At 41.5% G+C, this 15,416-nt stretch overlaps 1 protein-coding gene across 1 annotated transcript; it reads right to left on the bottom strand.

The window, feature by feature from the left end:
• Positions 1 to 7,374: 7,374 nt before the first annotated feature.
• On the bottom strand, positions 7,375 to 14,479 carry nansa (N-acetylneuraminic acid synthase a). The gene is made up of 6 exons (XM_083764980.1): positions 14,267 to 14,479; positions 12,474 to 12,689; positions 10,686 to 10,785; positions 9,922 to 10,076; positions 9,163 to 9,429; positions 7,375 to 8,120 (listed from the first exon to the last, which is right to left on the bottom strand). The coding sequence occupies exons 1-6, from the start codon at positions 14,396 to 14,398 to the stop codon at positions 7,911 to 7,913; spliced, it is 1,080 nt and encodes a 359-aa protein (XP_083621106.1). The 5' UTR covers positions 14,399 to 14,479; the 3' UTR covers positions 7,375 to 7,910.
• Between the last annotated feature and the right edge of the window lie 937 nt (positions 14,480 to 15,416).

The raw sequence follows: 15,416 nt of genomic DNA, 5'->3' as shown, positions 1-15,416 counted from the left end.
CTCAGCCGTCTAGACACAATGGAATCCCTGAGGTCTGATACCAGGGTCGAGCACATTCACAGGCTTCCACATATTAGTCTCTGGAAGACAGGAAGAAACATAAAATGGCACAGGGACAAATTACTTAGTTTTCAGTGGGTGAGCTGAAGAAGAATATAGTTTCTGGTGAAAGCCTGGGTATCGTGCAGTCAGTTTCTGGGGAAAGCCTGCGTATCGTGCAGTCATAAATGACCCTCTGGTTTCAAAGCCTGCGTATCGTGCAGTCATAAATGACCCTCTGGTTTCAATACATGAGGTCACTGGTAAACAATACTGTAGTCGTGTATTCTAACATCGCTATACTAACAAACAGCATGACATTTTTTTTATTGTTTTTATCTTCTGTTATTTTTGTTTTAACTGTTACCCATTGATTTTGTGTTGTTTTTATATATGCCGTTTTAACGTGTACGGTTATTATAATGCTCTTTTATCTATAAAGCAATTTGTAACCTTGTTGGGAAAAGCGCTACCGGTATATAAATGAATTCATTATCATTATCAACGTGCAATCCCCAGTGATGTTGGAGTGCAACAGGTGCAAGCCCTGAAACTGTACGTAATAGTCTTGTATAAGACGCTAAAGGCAGTGTAACCTTGTCCTCCATTCTCTCTATAGAAAGATTATAGTGATTAAGCTCACACGGCAGCGATAAGTGAATACATTTTCAGGCAACATGATTTCAAGACAAACTTGGAATAATACAACGTAATTCTGAGATTATATGATTTATTCAAAGATGTCTTTACTCTTTAAATATAGTGAATAATAATGATGTAACTGTAACTGCCAGAACTGATGAGGTGAGGTGTCAGTGGCAACGGTATCAAAACTTCTATTTAAAATGTTTAATTATAGTTTGAACTGAACATTATCCAAAATTGCAGCCAGGACTGAGTGGAGTTTAAATTTAAAACACATATTTTTTGATGTGATTTTATTTTACATAAAATTATTTACTTGTAAAAATCGAACTAAACAAACCAATAAATAACTATAGATTTTGGGAAACAAAAACGCCACACACATGTATTTAATTATAATGAATGAAATGCGTGGCCTTCTTGACATTGCCCTGAGCCCTTTCAGTGAGAGCTGCCCCTGATAAGTGAAAAGCTCATTATAGGGCCTGAGAAGATGTACTTACAGTAGATTATCTTCAGGGCCTGCACACTGCTTGCACTGCACAAAGTCAAAGACCAATTGATGTGTACGGTGTGAATCTTGTTTTGGTGGAGGTAAGACACAGGGTACATTTCTTTGAGCACTGTGATATGGACCTGACCATTATATGCATAGGCTACACGAGAGACCCCAAACAGAAAGCTTTCAATCCATCACCAATTAACAAACTCACAAAATACTGCAGACAGTTCACTTAGTCTTAAACCATGTGCATCCTTACGCTTATTGAAATAAATACCCTAAAGGCCTTTAAAATGACTAAATGACTCCCTGAAGCCTTACAGTGACTGCACATTACAGATACATCATACATGCATTGCAGAAGCAATAGATATAGATATCATCATCATACCACTCTTTGCAGGCTCCTGTCGTACGGTGGAGAATCCAGCAGGCAGGTAAAGCAGCACAGGCCGGTCAGTGCAGGGTGGTGCAGGGGGGGTTATTCCAGTGCTGAAAGGCTCAGTGGTTCATCAGAAGGTCCGAACGGTAAAAGCTGTGTGCGATGTTCCTCCCTCCAGCAGAGGAGGAGCTTCAAGACACCAGGTCAGAAGCCAAGGAGCATGGCTCCTCCTTCACCTCTCTCTCCCTCCCTGCCTTTTACTTTAACCCCTAACTCCACCTCCCTGCCTTTTACTTTAACCCCTAACTCCACCTCCCTGCCTCCCTCTCCCTCTCCCTCTCAATGTCAGTCTCCAAGGGGAGAAATCAGAGCACACTGTGGAAAGGGTGGGGGAAATTGAGAAGAAACAATTCAAGACCAACATGTATGTACTTTAACTGTACAACTCCTTGCCCCACTGGCATCAACAATGTCTTGTCAACCAATCAGTCGGTTTGATTGGTTGACAAGATATCTTATCGATACTGCATGCAATGCATCTTTATGCTTCCTAAAGGATGAACCTTCCTAATTTTGCTAACCAACATGACCTATCCTGTAGTGCCAGCCACGTCAACTTTGAATGCAAATTATCTCCGTTTGAGCCTCGATCACCTTGCCCTGTGAGACAAGCTTTAGCAAGCCCCTGATGTTGAACTCATCTAAATCTATTTGGCTTTAAAGTTCAATAGCAATTGTACATCACCCCGGCTACGGAACAAAGGTTTCATTGATTATGGCTGCTGACTGTTGTTACTGTTATTATTGTTACTGTGCAGTGTGCATTTATTTGTGTCTCCCTCTGTTTTTCTTCCTCTCTCTCCTAATGCATTTCCCTCTCTCTCAACCTAACCTGAGAGAAATGCATTGTACGCATTATCCAGATCCAGCAGAAAATAGCAAATATCGTAATTTCCGGACTATAAGCCGCGACTTTTTACCCATGATTTGAACCCTGCGGCTTATACAACGGTGCAGCTAATCTATGGATTTTTACAGCTAACGCAGAGCCATCTAAGGCTCTGAGCTAACGTAACGGCCACTAGGGGGCCACCTGCGGCTTATAGTCCGGTGCGGCTTGTATACGTACATATTTGGGATTTTCCCTCAATTTGGCTGGTGCGGCTTATATTCAGGTGCTCCTTATAGTCCGGAAATTACGGTAATTACGATACCCACTCATAATCAAAATAAAAGGGAGCACTTACATGTTACAACCACCTGAAAGAAAATGTCCCAGATGCACTCCATAACAAGGCACTCACACAGACCGAAACTCTAGAGAGATGCCCCCTCAGCCAGCTGGCCCTGTAACTCTGTGCACAAACACAAACAGAGACACTAGATAGAAAACTCATTGGATTAAGCCAAATGATAAAACAGCAAAAGGAAAGCTATCTGACACATTGGAAAGAAGCATCCCAAAAGCAAAGTAAACTATGCTATCTGAGATATCTTGACTACGGTAGGTACAGACTCAGTGAGCACAGTCTTGCGATCGTGAAAAGCTGTCATAGGCAGACCCGTCTCCCTAGAGAAGAGAGACTATGCACCCACTGCAAACAAAATGAAGTGGAAACCAAGCTACATTTCCTAACCGTCTGTCCACTGTACTAAGACATCAGAGACACATACTTCCCACAGAGTTTGAATGACAAAAACCTCCCATATCTGCTGGATTTGTGAGCTGCTGTGACAGGATATCAAATGGAACACAACCACCTTAAAGACTACTAATCATTCTGGGAGTGTACATAGAAATCGGTACATAGAAATCGATCTATTGGATACTCTCACTTTCAATTACATTTTGTTTTGATTGTCCTTTGAATTGAATTGAATATCTACCATGTTGATGACATAATGTGTATATGTATAAGTATAAAACATTTGTACATGCTCAGGGTTTAATTAACACTTAGGATGTTACAGTGTGAGTTTATGTTGTCAGATGTGTGACTCGTCTGTGGCTGTTTGACCCGAGTAGGAGATCTGGAATGGGGGTGTGGTCACTGTGGTGGCTGCTATAATAGGACTTGTCCTACAGTACAGTATATATATAGTTGTTATAATCACCCAAGTCAACTGAGCGCTCCTTCTGTGTAGCATAGAACTGACTGTGACATTGCATGTATACCTTGAAGTCAAACAAATCTACTGTCATGGAGAAGGAAAAAAATTAACAAAACAAAAAACACCATCTATCGAACATTCGCTAGGTGTTTCAAAGAGGGTGTTCAGTCATTTACATTACTGTGGCCAGGCTGCAAGAGAATTTAGCTGACATGGAGTTGTATTATTTATTACCTTGCCGAATGTTCATTAGACAGGGTATACTGAATTATTAATAAAATAGAATAAAAAAAAAAGATTTCTTCAAAGGTGCTTTTATCAATGCTGGAGGAGATGCACTGATGCACAATCATTATTTGAGTCATTAATCAATCAATTAATTTGAGAAAAACGTACCAATTGCATTTAACTCAAGAGAAGGTCAGATGTGATTTGTGACAGTATTCATGTAACTGTGTGAAGGTAAGGTTAGCAGCAGCAGCTTAATGCCGCCCTAAAGCCTCCGCTAACTAAAGTGTACTATATATATCTACATGGTTAATGGGCTTGAGAAACCAAGGCAGGTTGAAGAAGAACGCATGAATGGGTGCTTGGATTTAGATGGCTTTTCCCAGCAATTCACGTTTGTTTTTACAGTGGTACTGATGATATATAAATGTCTTTCTTTCGCATTGTTTCTTTGGTTGCTTATTTTTCTTTCAAATTATTATTTTGCTCATACTGATTTATTGTTATTTGTTATTTTTATTTATTAGTTAGCCTAATAACATTGATGACATGACGTGACAATTAGCTACAGTACAGTGCTAAGACTAGTCTCAGAGTGCTTTTCATAATGTTATGGAGATCCTCATATCCTTGGATTTTATGACATGCTTGTGGGGGCTGGTGGGCTCAAATTTGAGTCTGACTTATACTTTGTTGTACAACACCACCACCGTATGATGCAGTATGAGTTAAGATTTCATCAGCAGGGCATGATTATAAAAGGTTTTTCTTTTATCTCCACCACTCACCCTCGTAGAATAAGAATGAGACCATTTTACCCACTCCTCTCCTCTCCATGCGCATCCATAGCTGAATGGGCAGAGGCTGGGCATCCATAGCTGAATGGGCAGAGGCTGGGCATCCATAGCTGAATGAGCAGAGGCTGGGCACCAGCAATGTGTCGATACATTTCCCACAAAGTAAAACAGAAATGACTTCATCCATTCCTCTGCCAACAGCTTGGCATGGTATGCGGCAGTATCTCTCTCAAAGGGAGTTGGTATGGGGCAGCTGGTATGGGGCAGTATCTCTCTCACAGGCAAGACAGAACTTGAGGTTGTCACCATTGAAAGCAATCTCAAATGCAGTGAGATATCGGGATGAGATTCTGGAGCCAGTGGTGATCCCATATCTTCAGAATCTGGGACCGCTGTCCCAGGACGACAACACTCGCCCCTACAGAGCCAAGATCATCACAGAGTAGCCTACCTCCAGAATTTGGGAGTGGAGGATGGGATGGCTTGCCGCGAGTCCAGACCTCAACCAATTTGACCGTGCTGTACATGCTAGTGACCAACAGAACCACATTGGATGACTTGCAACAAAACATGGTTGAGGAATGGGATGCCATACCACAACAAAATGTGGCTAGGTCGACCAGCATGATCCACTAAGCAACTCGAAGCAAGGGTTGAATACCAACCATTTGGGCACATTTTTTGGAGGCGCTACCCACACGTTTAGCTGTGTTGCTCATTCCACGGACAAGTTTCCAAACTTTGTTGCTGAGTGTGTATATGTATATATATATATATATATATATATATATATATATATATCACTTTGATTATTTCATTAATCAAAAGATGATGAAAAGAAAATAACCAATAATTGTTGCCCTACCAATGAGCCTAGCAGTGTTCAGCCTGTGTCCAAATGACTGAAAAGGGACTAAACTGTTAGCTAAGAAATAACAACCGACAGCTCCACCTAGTGGTGCAAAAACATTTTAATTTTTGGTCCGTTCACTTCTAGTCTAGTATACAATACCATACCAGTAGTGAACAGTTTTTCCATTGTTGTTGTAACATATACTGACCTTTCCGTACGTTCCCAATCCCACGTTAAGAAAACAAACCAAACCGTGCCCATCAACACAAACATGTCAGTTATGATGAAGCACTACAAGCCCTCGTAGTACAGTACATTGAGGAGTAGCCCTAGAACGGCTCTTGTTGTTACATACAGTATGTACAGTATTTCACATACAGAGCCATAGAACACCCTCCTTTATTTGTGGTAGACCGTTACCATGTGCGGCTTGAATGTGATAAATGCTCCGTTTGTACTCACCCATTAAATTATTCCAAAGACGTGGAGTGAAAAATGGTCCTCTAGTTTTATATCCATGTGAAAGTTCTGGCACAAAACGCGTATTTAGTGAATTATCTCCACTTTTTCAAGAGATGCACACGGACGCCTTTCTCTCCGGCGAGGGGACGATTTTAGATATTTCCTGTTGGAGGAAACACAAAAGTTTGGGTCACACAATTGGCAGGTGGTGTGATTAATTACCCAACACCTATCGCAAAGCACCTGCCAATTGTGTGACCCAAACTTTTGTGTTTCCTTGGTCAATTTGTGATGACGTCTTTGGTAAACAACAGGAAATATCTAACATCGTCCCCTCGCCGGAGAGAAAGGCGTCCGTGTGCATCTCTTGAAAAAGTGGAGATAATTCACTAAATACGCGTTTTGTGCCAGAACTTTCACATGGATATAAAACTAGAGGACCATTTTTCACTCCACGTCTTTGGAATAATTTAATGGGTGAGTACAAACGGAGCATTTATCACATTCAAGCCGCACATGGTAACGGTCTACCACAAATAAAGGAGGGTGTTCTATGGCTCTGTATGTGAAATACTGTACATACTGTATGTAACAACAAGAGCCGTTCTAGGGCTAATTGAGGAGGTACATTCCTATTCCATTCCATGACTCCTTTTGAGTCAGGCACTTTACACAACAGATGAACAACTATTTGTAGTTGGAAAGAGGGAAGTTGTCAGTATGATGATCAACCTATCCTCATGAAAACTACCAAACTATATACTGATGTACTTTACATCTGCTATTTTTAAACATTTTCGAAAAATCTTAAAAATTAATTACAAAAATGTTTGAGAACTACTGGTTTAGAAGGCATTTGTAGAATTGGCCTCAGGTCTTAATGGGTTAAGAGTCTGACAACACATTGTGAGTGTTATCAGGAGTCATGTGACACTGTAAAGCATCCTGCCTAAGGGGCTCATGGGTAAAGGGATAGTTCTTTCTTTTTTTTTTACTTAAGCTGTATGAAATACTTGCCATTAATATAGTGGTTGCAACTGAATTAATTGATTGCCCGAGTCCTGTGGTGGGAGTTCTGATCTGGTTTTGGTGAAATATGAAGTAGTTCCGGACATGTTGTGGGGGGCACAGGGGGCCACGCATTAAAAGTAAATTAATCCACAAAACTAACGTCATTTGTATTGTTGACATATTTCAAAAATATTAGTGCAACTTTCGTATTTTTTTTCGTCCATATCACTACGCCCAAAAACATTGTTCCATGTGATAGAGGGGTCAAAGTTGAAAGAAAGTTGGTCAACAATACAAATGACGTTAGTTTTGTGAATTAATTTACTGAACTATCCCTTTAAAGCATGTGAGAAACGGTCATGTGATGACTCTTGACATCAAACACAAATAGTTAGACTGGTCTTGTGACCTGGCCTGACATTTTGACTTTCACTCACTTTTAAGGTCCATATATAAATTAATAAGACCAGCCCCATGAACTTATTTTAAATAATGTCAATTGATTCTGTTTAAGAGTTAACCACTTGAACACTATATGAACCTATTAAAGGAATGACTTAATGGGCCAACATTTGGAGAAAACAACAGACCGGTACACCTCACAGCGTGCGTGGAGCTTGTAGAGCTGATTCTTTTCGGCAAAGAGACTTTGTGTAGAAGGACAAAATGAGGGGACAATGTGTAGACCCCTGGGAGAGTCTGGTCAATAAAGTATGGGTTTTAAGTGGTTAAATGCACCGTTTGGCTGAACGTACACGATTCCCGTACACGTCTCTACATTATGCAACAATGGTTCTTCATATGTGAGAAACTAAATTGTTATTTTAGCCGCACTACATCAATGACTTCCCACCCTGGCTTTTTTAATTCCACCTGATCTCAGCACTTGGCCTTCTTGCCGTAGCTGTCCACCACATCTGGCGTGATGCTCTCGTCCTCCTCTGTGTCTTCAATGAGGGTCTTACCGACCAGCATGAAGATGTCCTCTGGCGGGACACCCTTGGGCTTGGCCACCTTCACTGCCAGCATGTCCAGAGTCAGGACAGTGTTTTTGGGGATATGAACCTTGGCAACAATAGACTTCCCCAGCTGGGGGGAGAGGGAGGGACAGAGGGACAGAGGGAGGGACAGAGGGGGAGAGGGAGGGGGAGAGGGGGAGAGGGAGGGACAGAGGGGGAGAGAGAGAGAGAGAGAGATAAGTTTTAATTTTAAGGTATTATTTACTGTAGACTAGAGTGTAGATGCCATTGAACTGTTATTGGTCTGTGATCTCTAAAAAGCAAAGAATACTGTACAGAACTGAAAAGAGAAATTTCACTTTTTTTTCACCTTAGAAATATTGCACGAATCAGAGCCTATTTGTCCTTGGACGATGCAAAAACGCTAATCCACGCCTTTGTTTTTTCTAGGCTTGATTACTGCAATGCGCTCTTTTCAGGACTGCCTAAGAAAACAAAATGCAGCAGCTAGAGTTGTAACTAGAACTAAGATGAGAGAACATATTACTCCAGTTTTGGCATCACTGCACTGGCTTCCTGTTGTTTTTAGGATTGATTTTTAAATTATTTTACTTGTCTATAAAGCTCTCAATGGTCTCGCACCTTCCTACCTACATGACTGCCTGCCTAAATATGTCCCAAACCGGCCCCTAAGGTCTTCCACTGCTGGCCTGCTCGCTCTGCCTAAAAAAATGGCAACAAAAAAATACGGGGAAGCAGCTTTTTGCTTCTATGGGCCGTCGGCATGGAACAAGCTCCCACTGTACCTTCGTCAGGCAGCCTCTGTAGACATTTTTAAAGCTCAGCTCAAGACCCACCTCTACAACATAGCTTTTAAGTGATCTTTTATTTTTATTTATTATTTTTATTACTATTTTTAAATGTCGTTGCCTTATTTTATCTGTTCTTATCTTTGTACCACTGCCTTCTCCGGATTTGACACTGCGTTATTGTCCTATTGTTTTAACTGCTTGCCTGTTTTAATACTGTTTTATTTTGCTTTTGTTTTTCTTATCTTCTCTGCTCTGTAAAGCACTTTGAGCTACATTTATGTATGAAAGGTACTATATAAATAAAGTTTATTATTATTACTATCAAATTGGGACGTTTTAACAGATCTTCCAATCCTTTACCTTATCATGACATGGCTTCTCACAGGGGAGCATGGTTTTGACACCAGTCCCCAGGGCTCTCTCCACCAATCGGATGGATCGGACCAGTTCTGTCAGCTCTGCAGGCACCAAGGAGGCTGCGTGGTCACTTCCTTTCCACGTCTTGTCTAAGGTCACGTGGCGCTCGATGACCTTTGCCCCCAGAGCCACGGCGGCCACTGAGATACTAATCCCAGACTCATGGCCAGAATATCCGATGGGAATATCGGGAAACTCCTTCTGGTACTCCTGGATGTGAAGAGTGGAGGGAGACGTGTTGTTATGATACTGTCCCACACTGGAAAGGTTTAGCTGTTGAAAATATGCATGTCTAACCAAAGATGATATCTCACCACTTTTTGTGAGAGGCCTCAATTTATTTTTATCATTCATTCAACTCCTACGTTGTATAAATACAAAAAAACTAATACAATACTACCTAGTGACTGACATTTGAACTGTCCTTAATTAAGGCGTGACGGGAGGAAAAACTGCTGAATAAATTAAATTAATACTGAAGTGCTTTTATCCCTCCATAAGAGGCCGTTCAAATTGGAGAACCTTTTCGGCTTGAATACCAAGGCCCGTCTCTCTCTGTATTTCGTGTATAGTGTTCAGGGATGCTTACGGAACATGGGCTCCGCCTCGTTCGTGACCGCGTCACCGCCGTGCCAATATAATCACAGTAAAGCACACCCTCGTGTAAAATTGCGTAATTGTATTGTGTTCTGTCGTCTTTACCGCGATGACTCGGAGGTTGACGTCCTCTGCTTCCAGAGGGTAGGCACTGGTGCACTGCAGGATGGTGAAGTTTGGGTTGTGCTCCTTCACCGTCTGGTAGACCCGACGCATGGTGTCCATGGACTGCATTCCACTGGATACCACCATGGGACGGCCTGGCACACAGACAAGAGTGATTAGAATGTACTTACAGAGCCAGAGAGAACAGCATTTCTAGTCCAAACTCCCAAAATCTGAAAGTGCAGTTCTCCGTGGGAACTCCGCATTGAGCTGATCAAAATGCATCAACCACAGAATTGCTGCATTTATGGTTTGAATGTGGTCGGAGGCTTGAGCTGCATGTTGTTCAGTCTCTCTGTCTCTCTACACTCTGCTAAATGAAGAAAGGACAAAGAAACAGCCTAAAGAAATCACCTGAAAAAAAAAAAGGTTTATAAAAGGATTATAAGAAAATTGTAAAAACTGTATGGTGCATTGGTGACACAGCTCTGACACTGACATGGGAAGTGGGTCCAAGGAAATTAATAGATGATAATAATGCAATCACACAACCAATAACCTAAGCTTGTGGAAGCTGTGTCAATATCAATAATGTTGCAAAATATCTTTGAAATATAGTATGAATACACAGTGTGCTAAAACGAAGCAAGGCAGTATACAGAGGAAATGCTTTACATAAAAAGGTACCACTACCTCTTCATAAAATATATAAACCAATACATGAAAGTTTGAGTATTCAACCCTATGAGGTTTTGTCTCCTGACCTTTCTTGGCTGTCTTCTCCAGTAAAGGGAAATTGTTGGTGTCCCCAGAGCCCACTTTGAAGAAAGGAACCTTCAGCTCATGAAGAAACTCCACAGCCATCTGAGAAAAGCAACACTTTAAGGTCATTCCTCCTGAACCAGTATCCCAATTTCTATGAATGTGGAAGTTTGAGGTCACACAACCTCATTGGCTAACCACCCACCAGATCCTTATCTTAACCGTAACCTCAAACATAACTATCTCCATCCCAATGTCTAAGCAAAACCATTTTAACTTTGTATTTAAGCTGTTTCCATGTCAACTTGTGACTTGTGACTGTCACTCATAGTAAGTCACACACACGCACATATTCACTCCTGTATTGGCAATGACATGCGATGGGAGCCGTTTGAGATAAGCTGGAGAGTTTCCAGGAAAATGTTCAACTGGGATAAATCGGTAAAAGGCGCATGGGCAGGTGCAGTAGAGTAGAGTCCTTGAGCAAGACTCTGAACCCAAAATTGTTCCCGAAGTGCAGGTTGGTGCCTTTCATGGTTTCCTCCGCCATCAGTGTGTGAATGTGTGTGTATAGATGGGTGAATGTAATGCACAATCAATCTAGGCAAAGTGCTTTGGATGAAAGCACTATATAAATGCACCATTTACACTTCATAGCTTACATCAGAACAAATGGTCACATGATATATATAATATTGCATAAACCAAAGCTGAGAACATTTGTTATGATAAAGGCTGTTATGCTAGTGAAAAGTATGTGCTCCTTTATCCAAAAGACAAAGATCTCTATGTGCCCAACTCCGTTCATCTTGCCCCTGCACCTTGTGACTGGTAGGTAGAGAGGAGTAATAGAAGAAGAGCAGATATGCACGTACTGTGATATAAACGATATTAAGAATTAGTTCAACTGTATTTTATACTGCTCTTTCTATCACAAATTGCATAAGAAATTGTTAAGTAGGCCCTGGATCCGATATGGTTAAGCAGAGAGACTGGTGTGGATTTTCAAACATAAGATATTCACACTTACAGAATACTAGGGACAAACAGAAAAGAAAACGTATGAGATATGATTATTGAGTATTAACCAAATATTTTCTTTTTGTGTAGTTTCTGTGTTCAGGAAGTTAATGTAATATTCTTTATTTATGTTTTTGGTTTTATAATCCCGCAAGGGATGGGTCTTTATGACAAGACACAAAAATAAAAATGCATTAATTAATTCACACGCACACACGTCGCACGCACATCTGTCTGTCTCTGTCGGCTAGTCGCAAGTCACGTCACCTCTAATTTAATTCATGAATCCAGGACCATTATCCATTCTCTTTTGGACTGCTTCAGGACATCCGACAATAACCTATGCCTATACAGATTACAGACTACAGTACAGGTCACACAATGGACCATTGACATGCATCCAGATTCCAGCCAGGGTCTTTCATTCCTATGTTTATTCAGCTGTTCAGACTGAACGAGTCTGGCAGCTTTTCTTTGCTTGGTAAAAGTTGCGAATGGGGCAGCCAATTTATCTATTGTCATCGTAGGAGTAGCAGATTGTTTCTTTCAGCAGCTAGGTGGGGAAGGAGCAACATTGGCTTGGCCAAGGCCTGAGCTTCCTAACGGCCGCTGCACTCCTGAGTGCAAGAATGATAACAGTTCATGCCCTTGAGATTTCATTAGACGGTGTAACTGCAGCATGACTCCTCCTCCTCTCTCTCTCTCCCTGCTCCACATTCACTGACCTCGTCTACAGCTCCCCAAGTTAAACAGAAAATAAATGCCATTACCTCATCCATTCCTGAGGCGGTGAAGAAGATGCCAACCTCCTTGGCATACTTCTGCAGCACCCTGTACTGCTCATGGCTGAACTCTAGATGGCGCTTGTGCTCGCCGTAGGTTTTGCCCCAGGAGTGCTTGGAGGTGTAAGGCCGCTCCAAGGCTTGTTTGTTGAACTTGTGGTCCAGCTCGCTCTTCTGGAACTTGGCACAGTCGGCACCGCAGTCCTGTACAGGTGGACGAGAAAGGATGACAGAGAAAGAGAATTACAGCTGTACAGCTTAGAAAACCAGTCAAGGAGCTGGAAGCATTGCATTGTTGTAATACATTTTTATGTTACTAAATATTTATAGGTGTTTATTTGCACTTTTGAAAACAACAATCATAATAATCTAGCCCAGTGGTTCTATAGTTGTGAAATATATGCTAGCATTAGCAATCAACCTTTTCCAGCCCAAGTTTGACTACAATTTCTAGGTTGTGCAGCCAAACTTCTGCAGTTCTGAAATCAACAGTTTAGGCTACTGCCTATAATCATGCATACATATCACCACTTGAGAGCTGCAGTCTTCAAAGGAGCTTATTGTCTCCACCAGCCGAAGGCATGGGGAGAGTATGTTTTGCACTCCGTCCGTCCGTCCGTGTGTCCGTCCGTCCGTGACCAGCTAATCTCAGCCACCGTTAACCTGGTCGATGCCAAATTTTGCACACACACTCCCTGGATGCCAACCATGAACCTCTGCCCCAAACTTTCCAGAACGGCCTGTTATAGCGCCACCAGGAGGCCGCTTTGTGCAAAACAAGTTTTTGCACAGCACACCTACAGATTTTGTCCAAACATCACGCAAATTGGTACACAGTCTCTCTAGAGCCATTCAACCAAACCGGTCTTTCAGATTTCTCAGACTCCATACTGATTGGTTAAGATTGGCTTCCAAAATTCACAGGAGTGCTCAGTTTCAAACAAAATGCTGCAAATCATGAACACATCGCGTGATTTCCCTGAAATTGTGCACCCACATTCCCACTAGGCCGAGGACGAAATGCCACATGAACAATTTCAACTCAGCCTCAAGGTGGCGCTATAACTGGCCCAAAAGTGTTTTACCTCTAACTGCACGGATCTGTGGATAACCTGGTGGAGACCTGTGCCCAGAAGGGCACTTTTTCTAGTTTTGTGCTTTTACACAAGTTATTTTCAACACAAACACTCTTATGTTGTACTTGAGTGACATTTAAGTCAACAGTATTTCTACTTGAGTAGGAAAGTGAGTGAATACCAGCCTTTGTAGATTGCTGCAGTAAACCTAAGCAATGACATTAACTGTGTTCAGATCAGATTACTGTACCTTTGGCAGTGGTGAAAGTAATAAAAAAATATAGTAGGCTACAATTTTGATGTACTTTTGTTTTACGCCTACTTGATACTATAGTATCTTGTAATTGTATTACCGTGTATTTATTAATGAAAGACACACATTATATAACTCTGATACTTGCCTAATTTGTAAAGCACATAAAAGTCATTCAAATCAGACCCACGTTCACGTTTACCTGCTGCAACATTAAAGTGTTATAATCTGAATGTAATAATCTGACCATTATGCACAATAATGACAGATTATTTACATTTGGATGCCTGCCAATACATCTGCACGTTTCTACCCAGTAAAGATGCAAAAGCAAGGTTTTACTACAGTAGCCTAAACATAGTAGCTATAGTTATAACTAATAGCTAAAGTTATAGTTAAGTATACTTATTATGAGGTATTTTCTACGTAACGTAATGTTCTGAAATGTGCACCTTTGCCATCTTAATCATTTTCTTGGCTATCTCGATGTCTCCCTGGTGGTTCTGTCCGATCTCCGCTATGATGAAACACGGGTTGTTTCCGCCGATCATCCTCCCGGGACACAGCTCAAACTTCAACGGCATTCTGACACACAGCTGGGACACGGAGAGAGATGAACACCGAGGGAAAACAGCCTAAATAAATGCTACTGTACTAATGTAACGTGGACAACGAGAGATACAGAGGGACTGTACTGTACCCATACATCCAAATGCCGGAGGAAGCTGGAACGTTACGTAGAGCAAAGCGCACAGCCGGGTTGGCTGGTTGGCTGTGCGTCATACATGTCATTTCCACTTTGCAGTTTGCGTATCCGGACTTGAGAGCGGATACGGATACAATCTGCGTGCGTGCGTGCGTGCGTGCGTGTTCAATTCAGGTTAATTTATTGACCGTTCAATAATTATTGCTCCATTTTGAGCATGACTTTAATATATGAAACGAAAGATTTGCCTCTGACTCAGAGGCAAATATTTTGTTTCATTTCAAAACATGCTCGAATGGACCATTATTAAAAAAAAACTTAATTTTGTATCTAAATATGTTCTATAAAAACATATGTTTTAAACTAAAGTAAGGTAGAATTGGATTTAACTTTGTTTTCAATACCGGTAGCATAGACATAGGTGGGGGCCTATGGCTGTGGGTAATCGAATGCCATAGCAGCCTATTGTGATTTTGTTTTGGTTCTTTAAATGTACAAGTAGGGAGTAGGCCTACTGCCCAGTGGGCACTGGCCTACTTGGAACGATGCAAGTTGGAAATGAATGCCCCACCCAGTTATTTCTGTGTCCCTTTTATGCCCATATATGGAGTTCTTTGTCAGGCATGCCCAAATATGGAGTCTATGCGGATGTCAGAACATCATTGTGATGTCAGAACAGGCCACCTCCACTGTTCAAGATGGTCCATTATGGGCCTGGGCTCAGTGGTCCAGGCACCTTGACGGTGTAACAATCGGCCTTTTGTTTAGAAAGGAAAACTATTAACTAAAGGAAAAAGACGGGATCGGCAGGTTTTTAGCTCAATGAAACTCACATATTTAATAACAAAATAAATCAATCAGGTAAGACAATACACTTGCTTCTGTCCCTATACCAA

The sequence above is a fragment of the Protomyctophum parallelum genome (assembly GCF_964188405.1).
Source record: "Protomyctophum parallelum genome assembly, chromosome: 5".
In the NCBI taxonomy this organism is placed as follows: domain Eukaryota; kingdom Metazoa; phylum Chordata; class Actinopteri; order Myctophiformes; family Myctophidae; genus Protomyctophum; species Protomyctophum parallelum.
Note: the sequence above shows the minus strand (reverse complement) of the source record. Positions and strands in the feature narration are given on the sequence as shown.